Below are 23343 nucleotides of genomic sequence, written 5' to 3' on the forward strand. Positions count from 1 at the left end.
AAATATAAGAAATTCTTGACTGTGAGGGTGGTGAGACACTGACACAGGTTGCCCAGAGGAGCTGTGGCTGCCCCCTCCCTGGCAGGGTTCAAGGCCAGGCTGGACGGGGCTTTGGGCAACCTGGGTTGGTGGAAGGTGTCCCTGCCCATGGCAGGGGTGTGGAACTGGATGATCTTTAAGGTCCCTTCCAACCCAAACCATTCTGTGATACGATTCTATGATTTGTCATGCTGCTCAAGTGCGCTGGGCAGTGCTGGCTCTCAGATGACCACAGAAACTCCACCACCAACTCAACACAAATTAAAAATTACACAGGAGCAGGTATTTTCCAATCAGGAAAGGTATTTTCCAGTATTTCAGCACTTGTTTCCATACCAGGAGATCTGTGGTTTGACAACAGGATACATGTTAACCCTTGTTTAATATATTTGAAGAATATTTTGGCTTCTGCTTCCTTCTGCTGCAGTTCTGAAGTATAAAACCAACCCTGTAAAGAGCAAAAAACTACAGATACAGAAGTCCTGTGAATCTGAGCAAGTTATGCCACTGTACACTTGTTAGGGACTATGGAACAAGAGGTCTCCAAACGTACAAGCTTTCACAATGCACTTCTCACTTTCAATTCTTTTAGATTAAGGAGTACTGTTGTTTCACTGCTAAAGGCAGTACCATCCAAAGTATTTCTCTCCTCCTAGTGTCTCCCACTGCAAGAAATCCCAACATACGAGCAAAAGCTCAGCAAATTTGTATCACCAACATGAGCTACAGCTATAGTTTCCAGAGTTGCTGCTGAGCGACTATAGCTGACGTACTGAGAGAGAACTGAAGTGGGAGCACATGGGTGCCAGAGTACGTTTCAGAATGGGTTTATTCAACCCATTGCCTCCCACTCGTGAATTTGCAAAGACTTGCCTTAAAAGAGTAGGAGAAGGTGATGGCATCATTTCCATATAATTCTTCTAGTTTACTATTTCAGTAGCTCCTTAATATGTCCCATTGCGGAGGAAGAAAACAGCACACAGCACTGCAGCTAGGCTGTGGACAAGGTGATACTAAAAGCCCCCAAAGATTCTGGCTACCCTGAATGTAAAGGACCTGCAAGTTCACCCAGGTAGAGCCCAGGTCCCAAGTAATCACCAATCTCCCCCTCATGCCAAACCTTCAGCCAACATCCAGTGCCTCACAATGCTTCTGGTAGGATGAGAAATCAATGAAACAGACGGTTCTTTAGAAAAAGCAGTAACAGACCTCTGTGTCCGAGTCACAAACAATATGTAGTCACCTTCCCTGCTCATCCATAGAATACTACTTACAGAAATGGTGTTGACAAAGCATATTTCAGCCCCCTTCCCTCTTGATGTCATACACCACTGCTCTTCCAGACCCCCAGGCTCCATTTTTCCCCTTCTACTGTACATGCTCCAACCCTATAAAAGTTCTCACCCCACTACACTTCATTTTGACCCGCCAGTTACTGTACTGTTCCTCTATATGTACTACAATCAGACACAGCTCCATCAAACAAGAAAAGGTTGGTTTTCTCCAGATTGCAAGCATCCTCAATGGCAGAAGTGATACTTTCAATCCTGCACGGTCTCTCAGACCAAGTCTCTACAAGACTAGAAAAGACACATGGGTATGGTTTCAATTCTTGTCTGAAACCTATATAACAACTCACTAATGCCAGGCTTGAGGAAAATATACTATGTTTGTTCAAGAGGAATGCAATAACACATTTTGCCACACAAAGAAACAATGACACTGAATGAAGGAGGAGTTTAATGACTGGACAACACATACCAAAATACCTCAGCTTAGCCCAAGAGCACAAGTTGGTCAGAACCAGGTATGACATCTCTTGCACAAGACTCGAGAGACACCAAGGAAGACTCCAGAAACCCAGAATGGCTTAGCTGTGCACCAGCTCTATAGCTGTTACTTTATCTTGTATACAGTAACTTGGATTATTATTTTACTTTGAAATAGGGCAGTAACTTGGCAGGGCAGTAAAACGTTCTCTTCAGAGCCTACTCCAAAAAAGCTGCATCCCATCATAACCAGAACAAGAAGAAAGAGCTCAGAAAGTATTTCAGCAGCAACACCATCTCATGCAATCACTGGCTACTGAGCCTGCTACTGACCACCCTGCGATGGGAGTCCAACTGCTTGCACAACTACAAGTGAACCAGATAGAGGAACTGACCCATGTTTAGGGGGTCACTGGTTTATTTTAACCCTGAGCAGGATCACTGTGTGGCCAGACAACCGCGTTGGCAAAACTCAGACAACAGGGACTTGCTTCCAAGAAATTTGTTTCTGAAATCAGCCTGCTGAGAGCCATATGTTTGGCACAGCAAAGTTGAGTCTTCCCCATCTCAACAGACTCTCCAAATCTTCTTGTCCCAAAGACCTTAAAACATATTGGGGTTTGATGCAAGTTACAGCCAGAAGTCCCACTTTTCTCCTCCATTATCCCACCTGCAACTTCAGTTTACATCTCAGAAAGCATAATGCAGAAAGCTTCTCATCTTGAAGAAAAATGCAACATCTTTCTTCCAAAAGCTTTCTCCATTTGCAAGACAGATCTTGAGGTAAGTGGCTGCTCAGGAGTACAGTCCAGCTACTAAGAGCAGGATCTAGCCTTGTTTGTATCACAATTACAGTGTCTAGGGGCTATATTCAGTGGGCCTACCAAACATAAGATTTTGGCAGTATTCCCACAGTTTAGTATCCATGTCTACAAAGATGTGTCCTCAACATAACCACATCACGAGCCTGGCAAGACAGAAATACACTTTTTTTTTTTAAGGTCTTTTATTGGTCAATGTTGGAAAGACTAGAAATGGCATATGTCAGGTCAGCTACCCATCAAGTTGATAAAAGGAAAACAACCCAAAGCACCACATTTGGGTTTCAGAGGAATGCTGTCTTCAGTGACTCAACATCTGAATGAACTGTGTATTTCTGGGAAAGTACAGGTCTGCCAATGTGAGCTACAGAAACTGTCCTGTTTGCAGGCAGAAACAGAGAGTAAAGGAATAAAGCTGAAAGAGGAACTGTACCATTGCATTTTCCTTTAAATCACTTTGTAGAAATCTTAACGTGTCTCAAAAAAAAAGTGTCCCCTGCTTTTTCCTCACTCAAATACATATTAGTTAAATTAATTTCATTCTTTCACCATAGTCAGCATTCTGCATTGCCAAGTTCTGGTGCAGAGCCAGACTCACGCACAGGACTGTACCCATTTCACAGGCTTGGTCAGTCTGTCTGTTGAAAACTGCCACTGTTCCTCCCCATCAGGCAGCAGAACCGCTGTCTCTGCTAGCTCCTGTTTCTAGCAGTCACAGAACATCAAGAACAGGTCATTTCAACCCTGGCCAGTGAGCGGCTTACTGGTCAGCAGTAGCTGGGACTTCACGGATTTTACATGCCCTTAAGATAGCAGAACTTCACTTTTGCTGCTTTAAGCATGTTCAAAGGCACTGGATGGGCAGTAAGTCTTAGGAGGATGCTATTCGAAGACCTGTGAAGGTCTCAGAAGTTGTACTTGGCCTTAAGAAATCTGTACTGCACAAGCCACACAGAACTGTCTTGAGAATGTGCTTTTCTGCTGATGTTTTTACAGAAAGTGTCTTACAGAAAAACATACAACAACATACTGCATGTCCTTTGCAAAAAGGCCAAACCACAGCTTCATTTCGGAGGATTTGCTATCATGCTTCAAAGATCTGCTGTAACAGAACAGTACCTGACCGAAAAATGTCTATTTCACTTAAAAAAAACACACCTGCAAAGTCCTTCCTAGAAGTGTATCCTGTAAGCATTTTGTGATGTCAAAAGACTATTTTCTTCTAGGGTAACTTGAACAAATAATAAAACCATTACATACTTGAAGTGTGTAGATGAGACAGACTGTGAGGGTAAGAATATTTTTCTGACACCCAACATCACAGCAATACTTGAGAAGGGTAAATTCCCAATAACGTGTTCTTTTTCCATAGCAGGTCTGTCTGTAGTGTCAAATGTGTGCCAAGAAAACAACCAATTGATCACCTGGATTAAATTTTATAAGTTCTCTGCAAAAGTCTCCCAAATTGCCTTTCTCCTGGTCTCAAAAGTTCCTTCCAGATATGACTAAAGAAAGGGTGCCCTCTCTTTAGAAAGTGCAAGCAGAGGATCAGACCCCAAGAATGCCCAGCATAAACATGCTTCTCAAATGCTGGTTAAATCTCAAGTTGTTGGGTGACCTGTCTCACCTGCTTTTGTTACTGGGCAGTAATGGAGAACATCTATTCTATCACAGTATCCTCATGCACAGACAGACGAGTTGCTTATCACAAAAGAAAGATATAATCAAGCCGAACTGTACATCACCTCAAGACAACTACCATTGAGTGGATTCCTCAAAATCAGTTGTTTCCAGGATAACCTCTGACTGAGAGCAGCACTTTACCCCGAAGTGCACTGCCAGCACAAACACATGGTTCTTCTCACCCAGCAGTTATTGCGGGGCTTGATTACACAGCATTCTCCTCTTCTGACAAGAATGAAAGCAGAAGGACAGGCTACCTTGTGCAGCAGAAGTCAGAGCTCTCAGACTCGTAGGTACTTGGGAAGAAATACTCACCACGCAAAAATCTTCATAACATGCCTGTGCAGCCTGTGTCCTGAATCCTTAATTCCACTTCAGAACATTATCATTAACATTTTCCAACAGATATAGAGACAGGGAGAAGAAAATGGTAAGGCATGGTAATTCCTTCCATAAGCACAATTAAGTAGCACCCACAAAAATCAGTAAGTTAAAGATCTACCATGGCAACTAAACAAAAGCCATCTCACTTAAAAACTTCTCTCGTGGCAATGGCCAGGTTAGCTCAAATATATTTCGATACACCATCACCAGCAGCCTGCAACTCTTCACCCCTTCAGAGACAATGGAACTGATGAGAAACACAGGCTTAGCTGAAGAATTTTTAGCCAGAGGCACTTTACAAGGCAGTTTAGAGAATTTTTATGGAGAAAAAAAATCCTTAACATTCTTCCATCTTATCTTTCTCCTCCAGGCCTCAGTTTGGTGAGCATCCAAGCCCTAGGTATTTCTCTTCACTTCTCTGTCCCTTATTGCTTCTGTTTTTGTCCCATCCTCAAAGCAACAGCACCCACTTTTACAAACTTTACAAGCTCTGACATGCTTCAGAGAGGAAATTTTGGACAGAGAGGAAGTTTTACCCACTCAAAGCAGCAACACACTCTATAGTACTTTAGGAGAGGAAAAAAAAAAAACCACACCTCCCTTAAGCTGACTTCATCTCCCCATCACTGCACAAAGGCCCTACACTTGTTTACAGTCCCGCACACCTGGCTATCAGAAGTGCTGGGCTGCACCTCGCTGTACTACAGCAGTCAGTCACCACTCAGCACAGATTTAACACGCACTCCCTTTCAGCTATCCAGCTCCACACCGGGATCCCAGTTCTTACCGCCACCTTCTCATTTTCCAACAGCAAACCTTGCCCATGTATCACCTCTGCATCATTCAGCAGAAAGACAAGATGTCTTGCCAAATTGCAATGCAATACAAAACAGGAAGAGCTTAACCCTTTGAAGTATTCACTGGCAAAATATGTTTTGTACACACGATGTCACCTTGACAAATAGGCAGTAAATCCAGTGATGCCTATGACTTAGTCTACAACTTTCAATCAAGCAAGAAAAGAATTTAGTCATCTTAACACTCAAACTATACAGGCCCAGGAAACCATTGCCAATGCAGCAGTGTCCTGGGGATGTAATCTTTGGCAACATCTTTACATTGGCAAAAGCCCCAAAGCAGATGTGGTTATAGCTTTTATCACTTCCCTGCACAAAAGCAGCTATACCTGCAAAAGCACTTTTTTCTGCTGGCAGAATCTGCATCTGCACTAGGAAAATCTGCCAGCATTCTTTTCCCAACAAGCCCCTTCTAGCTCAAACCATTTTTTAACGATGACTTTGCAGTTTATTTACCATACTCTGCTCATTTAGTCTTACTTAGTTTTACAGCCAACAAAACAGAGCCCTGGCAACACTGTATTTTTTTGAGCTGGGATTTCCGCTACAAGAAGTAATTTTGCCTGTTTACACCCCAAAACTTTTTCCTCCAAGGGCTCTGCAGAAGCCACCTTTGAAGAAATATTCTGGAGACATGAAGAGTTTAGCAATTCTCTTGTTCATTCTCATTCCCATCCTTTAACAAGATACACCTAAAGTTGTAAGAGCAGCCTCTAACTGCTGCAGGTATTTTTAACCAACTACCTGAGCTCCCTTGAGTTAACAGAAAAAATATACTCTGTTGGGATTCAATACAGGAATAAGAAAACAAGTCGTACAGCAGTGGGGGAGAACAGGAAAACTCCAACTTTTTCACCATTTTCTCTTTTAAGGGCTTTGAAGACTTACCTCTGCACAAACTGGCAGTCGTTTAATCAGAAGTGTATCTAAAACAGTTAATTTAAACCAGCAAGTATGTGCAGACCCTCCAAAGCACCTGGAGCACCTCCCTTTCAGCAGGGAAGAGGAAACTAACCTGGATCTGCACTTTTGTATTAGATGGACTGTGCACTGACAAGGATATCCCTTGTTCCTTTTCTGTTAAAATACTATTATCTATCATCAGACCCTGGGCTTCTGCAAGAGAAAAATCCCACACAATCAGTTCTGCTTTATAACTGATGTGAAGGCTAGCAATATGAATAATTACGCTAATGAGCAGCAGATAATTAAGTGTACTGAAAAGGCTGGCACCCAGCCTCTTCCAAATCACAGCACTGCCCGCCTGCAGACACCCTGGCAAGTGATAGCAGGATACCAGTCAGGGGAATTACACCGTGGTACATGAGTATGAGAGAGATCCCAAACATCTCCAAGCACCTTCCCTCCAGACAGTTTCAGCATCAGTCATCCCAGGCATCCCTACAGACAACTCCAAGTCTTTGCACTATGGTCCCCTCCTAGAAGCTATCACGCCAGCTCAAAAATAAGTATCAGAAATGGGAAGGTAGCTCCCAAACAGTAATGGCACAAAGTAGATCACAAATCCTGAAATTAATAAAGCCAGCCCAAGAAGCGTTTTACCAGTTTCTCAAGCATCATAACAGTTTCTATACAATCTTCGAACCCATTTCCAGTATCTCAATACAGAATTCCCAACTGAAGGCAAAGTATCTTACATTTCTAAACCACAATCGTCCAAGACCTTTATCATGTTATACTTGATCCTTGCTGTCATATAGAACTACACTTGCATTTACTATCAACTGTCATCATCCAACAAAAAAATACAGCAAAGTACTTTTTCAAGTATTAGTTTCAGCTCTCTTAATAATACAAAGAAGGAAGTTTCAAACTCATCATTTTACCAAGTAAAATAAAGAGAACAGCTATTACAGACCACGCTAATGCATATATAAAATATGTATAAATCAAAGAATTATCACCTCAATTTGCTCAGATAGTAGTACTTCTGCGATGACCAAAAGGCTTACACTCAATGTATGTTGGATACATTTGTTCACCGAATCTTCTTAGTACTCAGAAATTGTTACTTTATTTTTGTGTATGCATACTAGGTGTGATTATACCCCAAAGACCTTCCACTTCACACAAAATCAACCTTGACATTCACAGCACCTATTTGGATCACTTATTCAGGTGAAGAGGAAACCAGAATGTGAAGCCTCATTCTTCACTGACTCTTTTCACTGAGAGCTTGTCAGAGCTCCCAGAAGAGAAATGAAGCTGCTAACCAAGTGTTGGAAGTGTTATTCTTCCTGTCTTTTTTTTATTAAAAAGTTGCTATTCAGCCTAGTTTTAAGATACACTAATCAGCAAAGTTCTGTCACTTCTGAGCATCTACTCTGAAGTAGGTGAGGCCTTGGGAGGTCACACACACACTCCCCCCCACCCGAGATATGGCTCTCCCACACATTCTCCCCTCTTCCCAGAAGAGGTCCTTAACTACTCTTTCCAGGCCATTTCTTCTACCTCCCTATTACTCAGATCCCTGAGCCTGACTAGGATGTAGATTATTTAGGAGTTAACTTATTCTTAAATTATTCTTCCCACACAGGAAAGCTCACTGCAAGGGAGACTGTTTACTCATGTGAATTCTCCTGTTTTCCCCTAATCCCTCTCTGTATTTCTCTGTCAGACAAAGGAATGCTGATTGCATTTGTATTTTGTTACACAAGAACACACACAATCCAAACTTATCAGCTGCAGAGAGGATCTAAGTTTTGAAAAACTATCTGGAGCTCTTTCAAAAGTTAAATACGCACCACTAGTTATACGTGCACCCAAAACAGGCCACAGAAATGTTGTCTTCAGGTGTAGATACACGTGCATTTCTTTTGCTGACAGTACAGAGTTCAACAATTCAACCACCATCACTTCTGGCAAACGGAGCAAAGCAACTGCTCTCAGGGTCAAACAGTGGGCTGACTGGTAAGAGTAGAGAGGAGGCACGTTTAATCAGAGTTCACTGATCCCATCCATTATTTGGCCCTGAAAAGAGCTGTACCCATGCAGTGAGGGAACAGGAACTGCCTAAGCCAAGAGCAACATACATGTAGCCGTGTCCCTACTTCAGGCTGCAGGTGCAAGTCCATACAACCCTGCATCTCCAAAAGCACTGCCTGGGATGAGTATTGGATACCCAAAGAAGCTCCAAGCACCAAAACAGTTTGAGTTTGCTGGTTTTTCAAGCCAAGCAGCAATGGGAGCCCTACCAACAGCCCATATTACCTTAGCTCAGAAAACCAAAGAAAAACCTAAAAGGAAGTTACCCAGCGTGAAGAACTTCACTATGCAGTAACTATTCCATCAGCTTACACACACACATTGAAGTGGCATAGGAATGGTAAAAATCAAGTATGTCCTGCTGTGATTTTTGTATAATAGGGTTGTTCAAATACCAGCTACTTCCTCTGTGGCTCTGAAAAAGTTTTGCCAATATAAACGGGTCACATACACTTTGCCAGGGTAGTACACTCACATAGCTCACACACACTCCTTCAGAGATTGACCTAGCTTACTAATACCACACAGGAAGCAGAAGCCTTCAGAATCTCTTAAAATTTTAATTTCTTTATCTTGGAAAAAAGTCTCTTCATACTTTCTCCTTAACAGGAGTAGGCAAATGTTAATTTTTTTTTTTTAAATATATTATATATATTGAACTAACACCCCAAGAAGTCACATTATTTTGTCATTTGACTATTTTCAGGTGCAATTATACGTATTCTTCTGGTTCTGTGATTTTAATGTGCGTTCTCCAAGAGGATTTTAACAGTACCCAAGCAGAATCCTTCTGAGCATCCTATTTTATCAACTGGAAAACAGAGTTCAGTGTCTGCATCCCTCATCTGGTGAAATAACACACAAAGCATTACTCCATCAAGCACAGACAATCTTTCTGAAGGGCTGTAAAGGCAATAAGCAAATATCCAAGCTTTTAATTTCCAACGTTGAGGATTATCTCCCTCCAGCTCCCAGATTCCTCAAATCACAAAGCAATCAAAGCTTGATCTTTTGTGAATTAAAATGTACCCTCCCCAGAGGAAAAGGCATGTTCATGGTGTCCCAGAACATGGAGGGTGCCTCAGACCAGGAAGTCAAGCAGAAAATCGAGTGAATCATAAGAAAGGCCTTTTCTCTTTCACCACTTTACATTTCAGCCACAAGTGCTTTCCCAGAAGACCTGATTTTTGAAGCAGATGGCCAAGACAGGATCCTTGCACTGCTTGTCCCTGGAAATGAGAGGTGCCACATGGTGCTCTGGGATGTAAAAAGTTTTAACTGAAGAAGATACAAAACCAAGAATGCTTTAGAAAAGGTTGGTAGGAAGGAACTTAATGTGCCAGCATGAGTAAGTGACCACCACCTAGAAACCATCAGTAGCTCAGGAGAAGGCCACGAAGCTGAGTTTTAAGTAGGTGGTACATAGGTCCAGTTACTCTTAGATTATGGTCAAGAACCACCTGCTCACAGGGCTCCCAATTGTTCCCCTGTCACCAGCAGCAGGAGGAGTTCCCCTCCCCAACATATCTGCAGAGGACTACAACCTTCTGCTGTCACACAGACATGCCAGAGCCTGGCAACAAGGAGAGGCATGCACCCTAACTCGGTCACAGAGAAGCAGTCTGGGCTCCACGCTTCTCCAACACAAGGACACCAAAGGGGTTCACACGTCCCTCAACCAGTTCTTTCAGAGATGTTTTTTTTCTTCATTACTAGGCAGTGGCAATGCCTACCAGCTAGGTGCCCCACCAGCTCTAAAATGCTGCCCAAAAGAGCTGGCAAGACCACCAGCAATGCCAGATGCACCACAACTGCCAAGACACTTGCACAAGGCAAGCCAACACATCCAGAAGCAGGCAGCTAAACTACAACGGGAAGAAGCACACTTTTTTAAAAAGTATTTAAATGGCTTATTAGCTTGTTCCAAGTAACTTAGATACTGTTTAAAGTTATCTACATAAGACTTTGCATCTGAAATTATTCCTGACATTTGGCAAAAGTTCTCACTCGGTCTCTAAAACCAGGCAAAAGACTTAATGCAGATAGTCGTATTTGAGCGTTACAGATACACAGTGGTTCACTCACCACAGTGAACTACTCTGAATACCAAAAATAATTACTCAGCATTGCTATGCCATGTAAACAAGGGACCTCTTTTGGAAGAGTGTAGTTATACAGACATTTCAAATTCTAAAAAGGCATCAACTTGTGAAGTACAAGCACTACCAAACTAAGTTACATGTGAAACTCAACTACTGAGGAAGCAGTTCTCAAAACATTCATTTTAACAGTATTTCCATCACAGCTCAAGATCAAAACCTAAAAGCAAGCTAAGAAATCAAATACAGGCCAGACAACTCAAGGTTTTCAACACTCCCGGCAGCAAACACCTGGGATGGTGAAGATATTTAAATATTATCAGAATTTTCATTATCAAATTTAAAAGCCTTTTTCTGGTTTGTTTTTTTTTTTCCTCCAGCTCATGCAGAGCTGGTCACTTCCTCATCATGCTGGAGCCTTCTGCACCGATATCTTACACGGGCTCAGCAGTCTTCACTCAAACACCCAGCATCTGTATTCTGGGCGGCACTCAAATGCACCATTTGGCATTCCTGAGTAGCTACGAACCCTCTGTGTGTGTGTTACAATAAGCGAGGCTGCAATTTTCTTGCAATTGCTGAAGCTACTGAATGACTTTATGAAATTTAGCAGCATTATATGCTTGTATACACGCAAAAGCCTCCAAATGCTCTTTACAGCTGCCAATAATACAGCATAGCCAGCCACAAACAAAAGAAAACATCCCTTGCAATATTTTCAGATTCCTCTATACTTCAGAAGTCCAGAGGACTGGAAGCATGACCCTGAACAGGTAAGTTATGGACTGAACTACACAGAGAGGCCTGTCAGCCTTCACAGTTATCTCCCGTGGGGAAAAAAAAAAAGCCACCACAGCTCTCATGATAAATTCCAGACTCTTTCCCCACTTACCAACCATTCAAAAAGGACTTTCCTAAGCAGGGAAGATATTATTTTTCAAAACAGGAAATTAAAAATAACTCAACAGGTGCCAAGGACACTTGGGGAGGTGCTGTACAGGGAGCTACTTTGAACCGATGAGTTAACTGCATCACTTCAAACAAATGTTGAAGCCTTCCGGTCTCAGTTTTAATCACAAGAAGCAGAGACTGTCAAACTGAAATTCTGTGCACCATGCTCCTAAACTTAATGTTGCTTGCCAAACAGCACTAAGCAAAAAGTGAAATATTTTAATAGATACATGTCTGACCTACACTTTCATATAACATCACAGGAACATAAAGAGCATTAGAGATTTGGGTTTTATTTCCTATTATGAACTTTAAGTCATGCAAGGGTAAAAGTAAGGCGTTTGAGCTTGGTGTTAAGTAAAAAAGTATAAGCTACAGTTTCATTTTTAGTTTTTCTTTAACACTCTAAAATACCTATTGTTTCACATCAAGGACCAGGAACACTGCAGTCTCAATTACGACTTCTCTGTGGCACACCAGTTTATAGTAGAAATAGCACTTCTACTTTGCATGGCAAGTACAGTCCTGCTCACTAAAGTTAAACCCACAGGGAATAGCAATAACTGTATTTACTATTTGGTTTTTTGCTTTTAGAAACAAATGTTTCAAAGAAGCTAAAAACAAGGAGCGTTCTCGGTTTCACTTTTTAAACATCCCCAGTACCTGCCAGTCCCCTTCTGCATCTACAATGTCCCTGAGAGAAGGCTGCCTTGTTGTGATGTTTGCAAAATTACACTGAAACAAAAGAAACCAGCATCTAATTTTTTACTCACGGTCAGCCATGAGATTGACATTTGGCCTAAGAGAAACAAATCTAAAGCACTAAGCAAATGGGTCATTTAAGTACAAAGTTTAAATTACTCTGGACACTTAACAGATAACACAAGACTTTTCTACCTGGTAATGCTGAAATGTAAAGTAATTCTAAAAAAAAAATTCTATTCAGAATTACATGTCTTGACAGCCAGAAAACAGATACCATGTCATTTTCAAAACCTCTGCAGCCAGATCTCCAGAACTCTTTGTCACAATGAAGTTTACTCCATTCCTTGGAAATATTAAATGCATTCCTACTATAATGAAACACCTTATAAATGCCACGTGACAGAAACATGGAGTTTAACAAAGTATTTCCTTCCAGCATCATAACATTTAGGACCCCCAAAAGAATTTTATTATCAAATAACTAACCGCACAATAAGAGAAGTTAGAGGCTTGCAAATTCACCTTGTGCAGGCAGCGCAAGGGACCCAAACGCAAGCAGCATCAGCCTGAAGAGCTTCCACCCACAGACTCCTACCTAATGCTTGTCAAGAAGCTTCAAGTGCTCCCGAGTTTTCAAGATGTCATCTCTAACATTAAATACAGTTTTAAGCACGACCCTGTGCAACAGCAGCGATTTCTGTTGCTCACTGGCAAGTCATGCCTATTTTGGACAACATATTTGGAATGTACTGCCCACAGCACTGAATTACACCGGCATCAGGGAAATTTCATAAGTTACAATTGCAAATCAGTACTGTTTGTCCAAGCAAGCAAAGCCACTGTTTAACAAGACCCCTTTTGCCAAGCAACAATGGGTTCGCACTTGCCGTAACAGAGCTCTATTTAACCACAGGGCTGCAGCATTCTGGGGGATATCTGCACCGCCTCAACTCTGCTGGCCTCTCGAAAAAGCCCTTCTGGAACAAATTTAACAAACATGGCTTTGTAACTTAGGAGTGCCCTGAGGTTTTGGCTTCTTTTAATGGCAATGCTTTTATCCAGTAGGGACCTGACCTTACTTCCAAAGAACTCATCCAGCTTCGTCGTAAATGAGAAACCAGAATTTGTTACAAATGCTCTGATGTTACACATTACCTGTTCTGAAGAACCTTATTTTAAAGCCTATAGTAAAATGAAAAGGTACTTTTCAGCTAGGCTAACTTTTGTTGGATTCAGCGATGCCACCTCCTCCCAGAGAAAGCCCAGGTTTCAAGCTTGACATGCTCACAATCACACGGAGGGTCAGGCACCACAACCGGCCACATCCAGGATCCTGCTCCCTGCTGTGAGGTGAGGAAAAAAAAAAAAAAAAAAAAAAGAGAAGAGGCTCAATTCCCTTTTCTGCCCTTTGTTTTAAATATCAGCCACCTTGGAGCTTCATCACAGTATTTTCAAAACCTCACCATTACCAAGTCCATCAAGAAAGAATATGGTCAGTGACATCACAATGATGTCATTGGAATGCTCCAGAATAAAGGTGACCAAAATGGGGATACAAACCACCTGAGAAATACTGAAATTGCACAAGCTTGCAACTAGGCAAGGAGACACTGGGCCGAGGAAGACTACAGAGAACAGATCATCATGTGCTCTATTCAGAGTAGATATAAACATGCTATTCTAAACATTCTTCAAGTTTATTTTCAGAAAATCTAGAGCAAAGATGGAAATAGCAGTCTGATATATAAAAAGACATTAACAGTGGCAGCAAATTATTTGGATAGAAGTTCAGAGAGGAAGAATGTGAGGAAGACGTTCAACTGAGGGAAAACACCTTTAAGAGGAGAAAGCCTTTTCTTCAACACCACCTCTATGTCTGGGTTTTTGCAGTTGTTAGGTAAGCTGTTCTGCCAGCGGCTGGAAAACCACCAGAAATCCACCTGTTTACTTTGACAACTAAAATTCAAAATAACATGTCAAATGACTCTCTACTCCATGTAATCATAGTGATATAATGAAAGTGACATTCTGATCTGAGGTGGGGTTTAAAAGTCTCAGCCAATCGACAGCACAAGGTTAAGGGGCTTATTCATACCCCCATTTTTGCACTTGGAGAGGAAGGGGAATTCCTGTTGTGCGACACATGGAGTCAAATCAGATCATAAGCATAACTGCCAAATACTGTGCAAAAATCATCATTAAGCACCTGAAATCCCACTTACGTTCAGACAAGAAAGAGCAAATGCAAAGTATTCTGAATATTTGAGTCATTCTGAAACCTCCCTAGTTCACTGCAATTTCAGTGGTCTTAGAAGGCCAACAGCTTGGCACCAGCAGTCATCTTCAAGAGCCCATTACACACTACGGTGTGAATTACAGCCTCTGTAACCAGTAAGTTTATCAAAAATTAACTTTTACTTCTGCAAAGTCTTCATCAAATCAAATGCTTGTCCTGAGAAGTTCGTGTTTTTCTTATACAGCTTGTATTTGGAAATTACTAAATGTATGAGAGAATATATTTAATTCAGTCCCTCCAACTATTAGTACTATCAGCTAATAAAGGCTCTTAAATACAGACAGTTATACCTACCATGGCTCAGATACCCCCTTGCAGATACTTTATGGCTCACTGATACCTTTTCCTTCCACTGCAGCTGCAAAGATGATCAACTGAAAAACAAAATCCTATTTATACCTTACTCCTGATCAGAAGAAACCAGCACCTTCACTGATTAGAGGGCACAAGACCTGCAGCTGAAGTTTCCAGGTATGGGACACCTCTGCATTACATCCCCACCCAAATAAGTAAGTTCCCAGGCTCTACAAAACATAACTGCAACCGTGATCACTTGATATCAAGAAGCCAACGTAGATACAGAGACCACAGCCATCCAGTACTCGACTGGAACAAGTGAATCACAGCACTGCAACCGAGGATCCGCAGAAGGATCCTGAGCCAATGTGACTCCAGAAAAGGTTTACTGAACCAGAAAAGCAGCAGCAGCAATCCTGGTTGGGCGCCAAAAGCAAGGAAATAAACAGAACAGAGCCTTGGAAGATTTCACCACCAGCAACAGAAGAGAGGATGAGCAAATACTGAAGCATCAACTGAATTTGGTTCACTTACCTCTGAACAGACTAGAAATCTAATGGCACTAAGCTGGCATTTAAAAGTCATTCAGAGCAACTGAATGTTTTTTCTACCCTCTTCTGATACATTCCAGGGCTTAAAAGTTTACCCATGACATTCTAAACAAACTGGCTTTCTGCACTCTGCTCTGTTAAACCGAGAATAACTACTGCAAACCTAACACAAATAACTAAAGCATAAGCAGCCGCCACTGTGGCTCTGTGTAGGCAGTTTGCAAGGCAGAACTACAGAGCCCAAGGCAGCCAAGTCCATCGCAGGGTCAGGCCTCCCACCACCACCCCGGGTACTGGAGCAGCAGGAGGCTGTCTCTACCTATACTGACTTCTCTCCACTAGTTCTGCAACTCTGAGGTGAAGCACACAAGTCATACAGCTCAAAAGCAGCGTAAGAGTGGGAAAAAAAAACCCCACAGACCAGAAATCAGGACCTTCTCTAAGAAATCAGTTCATGAAGAACATGTAGGCAAGTCCACCACGTTGGCCGGGTCTGGAAAAGGCACAAGCAGGAATACTCATTACTCCTCACTGGCAGGAACTTTTCCACCACTTTGCTTATGCAAAGATAATACAAATGATAGAATCTGTTCAATACAATCAGCATGGGTCATGATTCTCATAGCCTTAGTCATTAAATACACTCGCCATTTTAATTACTATTTCAAAGAGTAAAAACTTTAAGTTGTTTGCATGTCTACTTGCCATTTGTTTCCCTCCCTATATTAGGATCAATAACTGGTAGCAAAGAAACATCCATACCTAACCATGAGATCTTCCTTAACTGCAGGCTAATCAGCTAATCTAGACAGACTCCTTTATTCAGCTTTACATGCACAGTACTATTATTAAAGTTATAAACTTTAATTTGACTTAAGAAATGCCATTTACTAATTTAGTACGCAAATACTCATACAGTGGTTTGCATCAAGCTACATATAAACTACAGTGAATTTATAGCACATAAAGCAACATTTTAAAGCTGCTATTTAGAGCCATTGTAGAGCACAGAATAGTTGGGCAAAAGCATTCATTGAAGCATCTCATATTTAAACGGATTTACCAACACTGGAAGTATATACAACTAGCAAAATAACTGATTTCTGGGCACTGTATCCTTAAATACTGAATATCCATAGATTTCACTTTCTCACATTATTCCTGTTTGCATATTAGAAAAGGAGATGCATTTTCTATTTACTCGCTCTAACTCTGAATATCGAATAAACGGGAACAAAAGAAAACCCACGCACTCTGGTCACCTGCAGAAAAAGTGAACAGCATCAGAAACTTTATGGTGAGCTGGAGCAAAACCTTGGCATAAGCATTTACAAAGGGATACCAGACAGCTTCAGTGGCTTGAATTTTTCTTCCAGTACCTCAAGAACCAACAGATATGACTTAGATATTTCACCTGAAGACAGTGTATGTTATTTTGAACTCGATTTTAATTTTAAAGCAGCGTGCTTAAAAACGGGGTGAAAAAATTACCGTTTGGAAATGATTGCTCATCTCCCTCCTAGCTTATGCTGGAAATAAACACGACAAGGTTCAATCCCATGAGCAGGAGCGTGTTTGAATGTGGCAGGGGGGAAGGGAGCAGGCAACAAAACCAGAGCGGTTCCTGGCTGCCTGTCCTCAAATTCCAGAGCTTGCCATCGACTCACCGGCTCACTGAAGGAACTGTAGGGGCTAAAAGCCCCCAGCCAGCGTGAAGGCGGAGGGGGGCGAGAAAAGCAAAATGTACATTGCAGCCCACCGCCTGGAAACCACACAAAGAAAGAGGAGCCTTTTTAATGCCAAGGGCCTCGTTCCCGACGCCTCCACGGCAGAAGGCGAGCTCCTGGCCTGCCCCGAGCCGCCCGCCCAGAGGAAGGGGGTGCCGAGGTGCCCCCTTCTACCCTCGGGGAGTGGGGTAGGGACTCCCCCGGCGCCTGTGAGGGGGATCTGGGACGCGGGAGGGCCAGGCCCGCCGCCTCTCAGGCGAGGGCCGTTGGCGGCGCGGCCCGCCCCGCCTCCCCCTCCTGGTCGTTTCCCCCCACCCCGATCCCGCTCCCGGGGGTCGCACCTGAATAACCTCGTTGACCTCGCGGATGCACTCCACCATGTGCTGCAGGATCTGCTCGGCCGTCAGCACCTCGTAGCGATAATCCTCCTCCTGCTCGGGCCCGCCGCCGCCTCCGGGGCCCGGCCCGCCGCCCAGGCCGCCTCCACCACCACCACCGCCGGGGCCCAGCCCTCCCGTTTCACTGCCTAACAGCCCGTCGCGCTCTCCGCCTACGCGCAGCCCGGGCTCCACCAGCTCCACCTCGCCCAGGTCCAGGTTATCGTCGGGCTCGTCCTCCTCCTCGTCCTCCTCGTCCTCCTCCGCGCCGCTGTCCTCGCTGCACTCCTCGTCCTCGTCGAACTCGTAGTTGTAACCCTCGTCCGAGTCCATGGCGAGGCGGTGAAGAAACGGCGGCGGCTCCCGCGGCCCCCCCCACCCCGCCGGCCTGGCTGGCGCCCGCCGCCGCCCCCCCACCTCCGGCGCTGGCCCCGGCCCCGCCGCGCCTCAACCGCCGCCAACAAAGGGACGCGGCCGACCCGCTCCGTCACCGCGCGCCGCGCACGCACGGCACGTCACGCCGCGCCGCGTGACGCACGGCGCCGCGCCTGCGCGGCGGCCGCCATCTCCCCTCCGCCGCGCCGGGAGCCATCTTCAGTGCGCGCCACACCCCCCACACACCCCTCAGCCCGCCCCCCGCCGGCGCCATCTTGAGTGTGGCGCGGCGCCATGCTGAGTGCGGCGGGCGGAGCGGGAAGGCGGGGTGCCGGTTACCGGCTTCCCTCGCTACCGGCCCGCGTCTGGGCGCCGCGGGGTGGCGGGCACGTGTGGTGGAGGTGGGGGCGCGGGGCCTTCCTGAGGTGTTCTGTCAGCCGAGCGCAAGAGGAAGGCCCTCAGCGCTGCCATTACGTAAAGAGCGGTGCAGCGCCGGCGAGGAGCAACTTGTGAGGGAAATGTGAGGGAAAATAGGTTGTTCTGTTTCAAGAATCAGAATAAAATTGCACTGAGACCAGGCATAAGGTCATGTGAAACCATGGGATAAATGTATGCCTGCCACCCCTGCCATGCCGGGTGGCATCTCCGTACTCCAGCTCAGCTTTCTGGTCAGCAGAGATAATAGTAATACCGTTTTTCACAGCGGTGCCAGGCTCGATTCCCTCTGTTCTCTGTTAATTTGTCATTTTTCAGAGGGGAAGGATACACGAGTGTCTTTATTGCTGGACCACAGATGGATCTTTTTCCCTCCTGCAGGCAGCTGGGACCAAGCTGGCGTTGGCAAGCACTCCGGGCAGATGAGGAATGCGGGGCCAGCACCGTTCCCAGGCGGCCTCATCCCTGCCGGGGCCTGTCGCTTGGGCGCTAAGCCGCCAGCGAAGGGCAGGGTGGATGTCAGAGTGCTGCAGGGGTTGAGCACCCTTTGCCTCAGCTTTCTGTGCTGTCTTTGCAGCATGGCCAGGGCAGATCTGCTTCCAGTATCAGCCACGCTTGGCCTGGTACACGGAAGGTGAGCCAGGCTTATTGTTTGCAGCTGTTTGGGGAGTGCAAGGGACTCCGGCTGGCTTGGAAACAAGGCAGCAGCCTGGCCCAGAGGAGAACCAGCTGCTACCAAACCATCTGCTGCTGTTCACAGCAGATGCAAGAAGCCAGCATAGCCCCCAGAGAGCTCCAGGGCAACTTCTTCTACACCAAGGCACTAATCTTCCACTTCCTTGCGTCCCAGGGAATCACTTCTTCCCTGGGTGAAGTGGGGCCGTTCTGATGTGGTGACATTATTCACCCACTCCGCCCAGATGACCCCTGCACCTGGAAGGTGGGGGAGACTCAGCCTGGCGGTATGTGGTGTAGGTGTCACGAGTTTCATCAGCTCTTTGGGGCAGGAGTCACCACAGCGCTTTGTGTTTGTGCAGCACCCAGCATGGCAGGGTCCTGCTTCCTGCCCCTGTTTCAATACAAATACCTCGTGAAACAGGCAGAAAATTAGTAGCCACCTCCAAAAGGGCGTTTATTTTCTGCTGGAGCACAGGAAGCGTAATGATGGCTGCAGTGACAGGGGTTTAAGCTCAGGGTGACGCAGGCAGGTGCCCTTGAGGATCCAAGCAGATTAAGTGTCCCATGTCCTGGGTAGATGTCTCTAGAAACCTCGCTGGGTGCCAGTCTGCATCTTCAGACATACAAGCAGATCTGAAAATCAGCTCTGGGTGTTTTGGAGCACTACAGGCACTTCCATCGAGCTCACGACAGTTGTGACTTCCCGATGTCCTTCCCAAACTGTCGTTGTGCAAAGCCGTCCCCATCGTGCAGGCGGGAATAGCCTGTGACCCCCGAGCTCTGCTCTGTCTGGGTCAGGAGCAGCACAGGGGGGTGTAGGCTGGGCACACATGTTGCCTCATGCCAAGCTACCTAGTAAATAAAACCAGTCCCCTAATTACCCTACTTATTTGGAATGGCAAAGGCCCGGGCATTAATCATCCTGCCCTACATAAGTATAAATAGCCCCGGCTTTGTTCAGCTCTGGACTTACCAGCTGGACACTTGCCAGGCTGGTCCCACCTCACACGTCAAGCCTCGGGGGCTCAGCTGGTCACGCCAGGCCCGATGCTTTGTCCCGGACGGGGACTGTGTGTCACCCCCTGGGGCTGTGTGCTCAAAGCCCTGCCCAGCTCCTCGCCATGACCCGGCGTGGGGCTGCACATCTGCCCACCGGACCCCACGGAGCCGAGAAAGGCGTTGACCAGCCAGCGGGGTTTTGCTTTATCGGAGCTTTGCAGCTTCCCAGAGCCTGCGCTTGGCCGCAAAACCGGCTCCAGCCCTTCGCCGAGCTGACCTTCCCCTCCGGGACGAGCTTATCACTGTGTTTGGTAACGAGTCTTTCCTCTCGGGCTGCCCGGGAACCCCCCGCCGGCCCCGGGCTGGCTGTGGCGGTGCCGGGGTACGGGCAGGGACCGGCCGTTCCCCGGGCACCCCCCAGCATCCCCGCCGCGGGGATCCGAGCGCCTCCCCGCTGCCCTCTCCTGGCCCCTGCCGAGGCTGCAGCGCTCCCGGAGCCTCGGCGCGGCGCCGGGCGAGATGAGCCGTTACACACCAAGCTAACGCCCTCAGAACCCGGGGGGAAGAGCCATCCTTCAGCAGCGCGGAGCACAGCCATTTAGAAACACATTTAAAGCTCCTTGGGCACCCGACCGTTTCTCTTTCTGGTATAATCCCAGTCATAATCATACATAAACACTGACGGGATCTTCCTCGTGCCCCCCGCAGACATGGGAAAGCAGTTCTCCTCCGGTCCCAGCCTTCCCTTTTCCCACAGTAAGACAGGGATCAGCACTTCTCTGCTGGTTAAAACACAAATGCTTCTCAAAAATACTCTTTCGTATGAAATTTTAGCCATGCCTTTTGCAAAAGGTCTGCCTTTCATTACAAAGTTTCTGACCCAACCATGTAGGCACCCACCAGCTCCTTGTAGATAACGGTTGGCAAAAGTTACCTGCTAAAAGGAGGGCTGCTGCTTCCAGCTCATCCTGAGGGGATCTGCGCTGCCTCTGGGGATTTTCGGACCAGCTACCGTGGAAAGCTGAGAACTGCTCTTCTACCCACTTTGAAAAATGATTTAGTTCTCCATAGGCACCTGGCGCTTTTTCATTTTATTCTTGCAAGAGCTTAATTACCCAAGTGATTCTAGTGACTGTTAATGCTGAAGCTGACAAGAATAAAATATTGCATTGCAATCACCTTGCTCCATGAAGTTAAGCACATGCTTATGGGATTTACAGAGCAGGGCCTCTGTGCACGAGGAGTTTGTCACTGCACATCCACGGGCTCTGATTGATTCCAGCTCAGCCACACGGCCGTGATTGAGAGCAGCCAGGGACGGCAGCCACAAATATTCAGCCTCCGCAATAACTCGCAGCATCTCCCCGTGACAAGCCCCGTTTCACGATACCAAAATGCTGTGAAAGTGCTGATGCCCCACGCCACAACCACCCCCGGGCTCCTGCCCTGGGAGGCTCACTTGCAGATTTGGGGTAAGACTCCCATCTCACCCAGCCTCCCTCCTGCTCCACTGCTCCTTGATCCAGGAGGGATTTCTGGAAAAAGCCCTTCTCCTCCATCACCAGAGACACATGGAGCTCCTGCACTGGGTAAAGGGAAATCCAGGAGATTTCTCCATGCCTTGGGTCTGATTTTGGCTGCCTATATGCCCATTAACAACCTTGACCGTGAGCATGGGCTGAGATACCCCTCAGATCACTGCCAATTGTTCAGACACCCCAAAGCTGTGCGAGCTGGAGATAATCCAGAGGAAAAAGGGCTTTGCAAATAATATCAATAGCGCAAATACCACCAGGCTGAGCCTGAGTCAGGAATCCAAATCCTCCAGACTGATTAACACATCTCACCTCAAGCTTTTTGACTAAAACTCTTCTTTTAACTTTGGAATTGTTGAAATATTCCTCTTCACTAGGACCCACTCCTGCCTGCTCGCTCTGAATCTCCCAGGCCTCGCTCCCCTTACATGTGCTCTCCCATCTGAAGAGGTCCCTTCTGCTCAACTCCATCTGTGCTGAGAAATTCATTTACCACATGCATCTGCTAAACTGTTCGATGGCAGCATCTAGTGTGACACGCGGTGGTCAAGGTGGAAATGTAGAGATATGAAAATGAGTCATCTTGTGCTTTGAAAAGCACTGGGATACGTGCTTGTGGCTCTGAAAGCAGCCTGCCATACACCAGCCTGCTTCAGCCCCCAGAAGCATGGATGTTCCTCATGGGCTGAGCTGTAAGTGAAGGATTTGGCTAGTGAAAATACCCTGGACGTGGATTTAGGGTCACCTCTTATTTAGGATCTTCTTTGTGCATGTGACGAAGCTCCAACAATCGTCTTCTGGCTCCTGCTGGGTGTTTAGATGTGAGAACCCCTCTGCTTGATGAAACGGGTGCTGGTACCTCATCCTCTCCAGCTCACAGTCTGCAGCGCAGGGGCTCAGAGGGACACTGCTTCCCCACCATCGCTCCCTGGGAGACAGGTATCTCTGGCAGAGGGGGGAGAGGCTGGGAGACTCACCCGCTCTCCTATGACACTCAGTTTGATATTGGTAGAAAGCCCCAGCTCAGGTCACAACACAGCAAGGCTGGTGGCCTGCCATTGCTGCTTGGTGTGCCCATGTCCACAGCAAACTTCAGGGGAGTCACTCTGAGAAGAGCCATGTCATCCTGAAGGAGTAAACGTGTCCTTATCATCCCACCTCAGTGCAGCATACACTCCATCTGCAGAGCAGCTATGAGCTGGAACAGCAGATAGAGCAGCATCAACTTGTGGAGATGGCTTGCTCCCTGCCACCGCCTGCATGACACCACACTAAGCACTATCATCCCTGAGATATGAAGATGTGCAACAGGAGAGTCCACACCTGCAGAGATCTGGCACACACTGACTCTTACTCTCCCTGGACCACCACAACGAATAAGGTCACGTCAACAAACGCATGGCTGCAACCCTCATGATTGCAATCCAAATACCATAATTATTTTACCAAGGATGAAGGGGGGGTAAACAAGCAAATGCAGAGAGTAAGTTTGCCCAGAAAGCCTCTGAGATGTCAAAATTCAAGTCAGAGGTCTAGAGGCAGTTGCAGGTGTTTCCAGAAGATGATCTGTGTTTTCCAAAGCCTTCTTCCAGACATACCACTAACAGGTCCATTGACCTGGAAGCTGGGTTCATTCAGGAATGAGTGTGCTTAGACAGTGTTTGGCTCGAAGAGTAAAGCAAACAGAAACCTCACACTCTGTGAAGGTTTTCATGAATGGCTTCCTCCGTCCACCTTTCATCGGCTCATATGCTTCTCA

The 23343-nt window shown here is 45.9% G+C and overlaps 1 protein-coding gene across 1 annotated transcript in view; it reads right to left on the reverse strand.

The window, feature by feature from the left end:
* ARIH1 (ariadne RBR E3 ubiquitin protein ligase 1) overlaps positions 1-18014 on the reverse strand; it is a 65485-nt gene extending 47471 nt beyond the window's left edge. Inside the window, exon 1 of the mRNA XM_074916880.1 lies at positions 17527-18014. Within this exon, the coding sequence (XP_074772981.1) occupies positions 17527-17895 (369 nt within the window). The 5' untranslated portion in view covers positions 17896-18014. The remainder of the gene's footprint in view (positions 1-17526) is intronic.
* Between the last annotated feature and the right edge of the window lie 5329 nt (positions 18015-23343).

The sequence above is a fragment of the Athene noctua genome, chromosome 13, assembly GCF_965140245.1.
Source record: "Athene noctua chromosome 13, bAthNoc1.hap1.1, whole genome shotgun sequence".
NCBI lineage: Eukaryota > Metazoa > Chordata > Aves > Strigiformes > Strigidae > Athene > Athene noctua.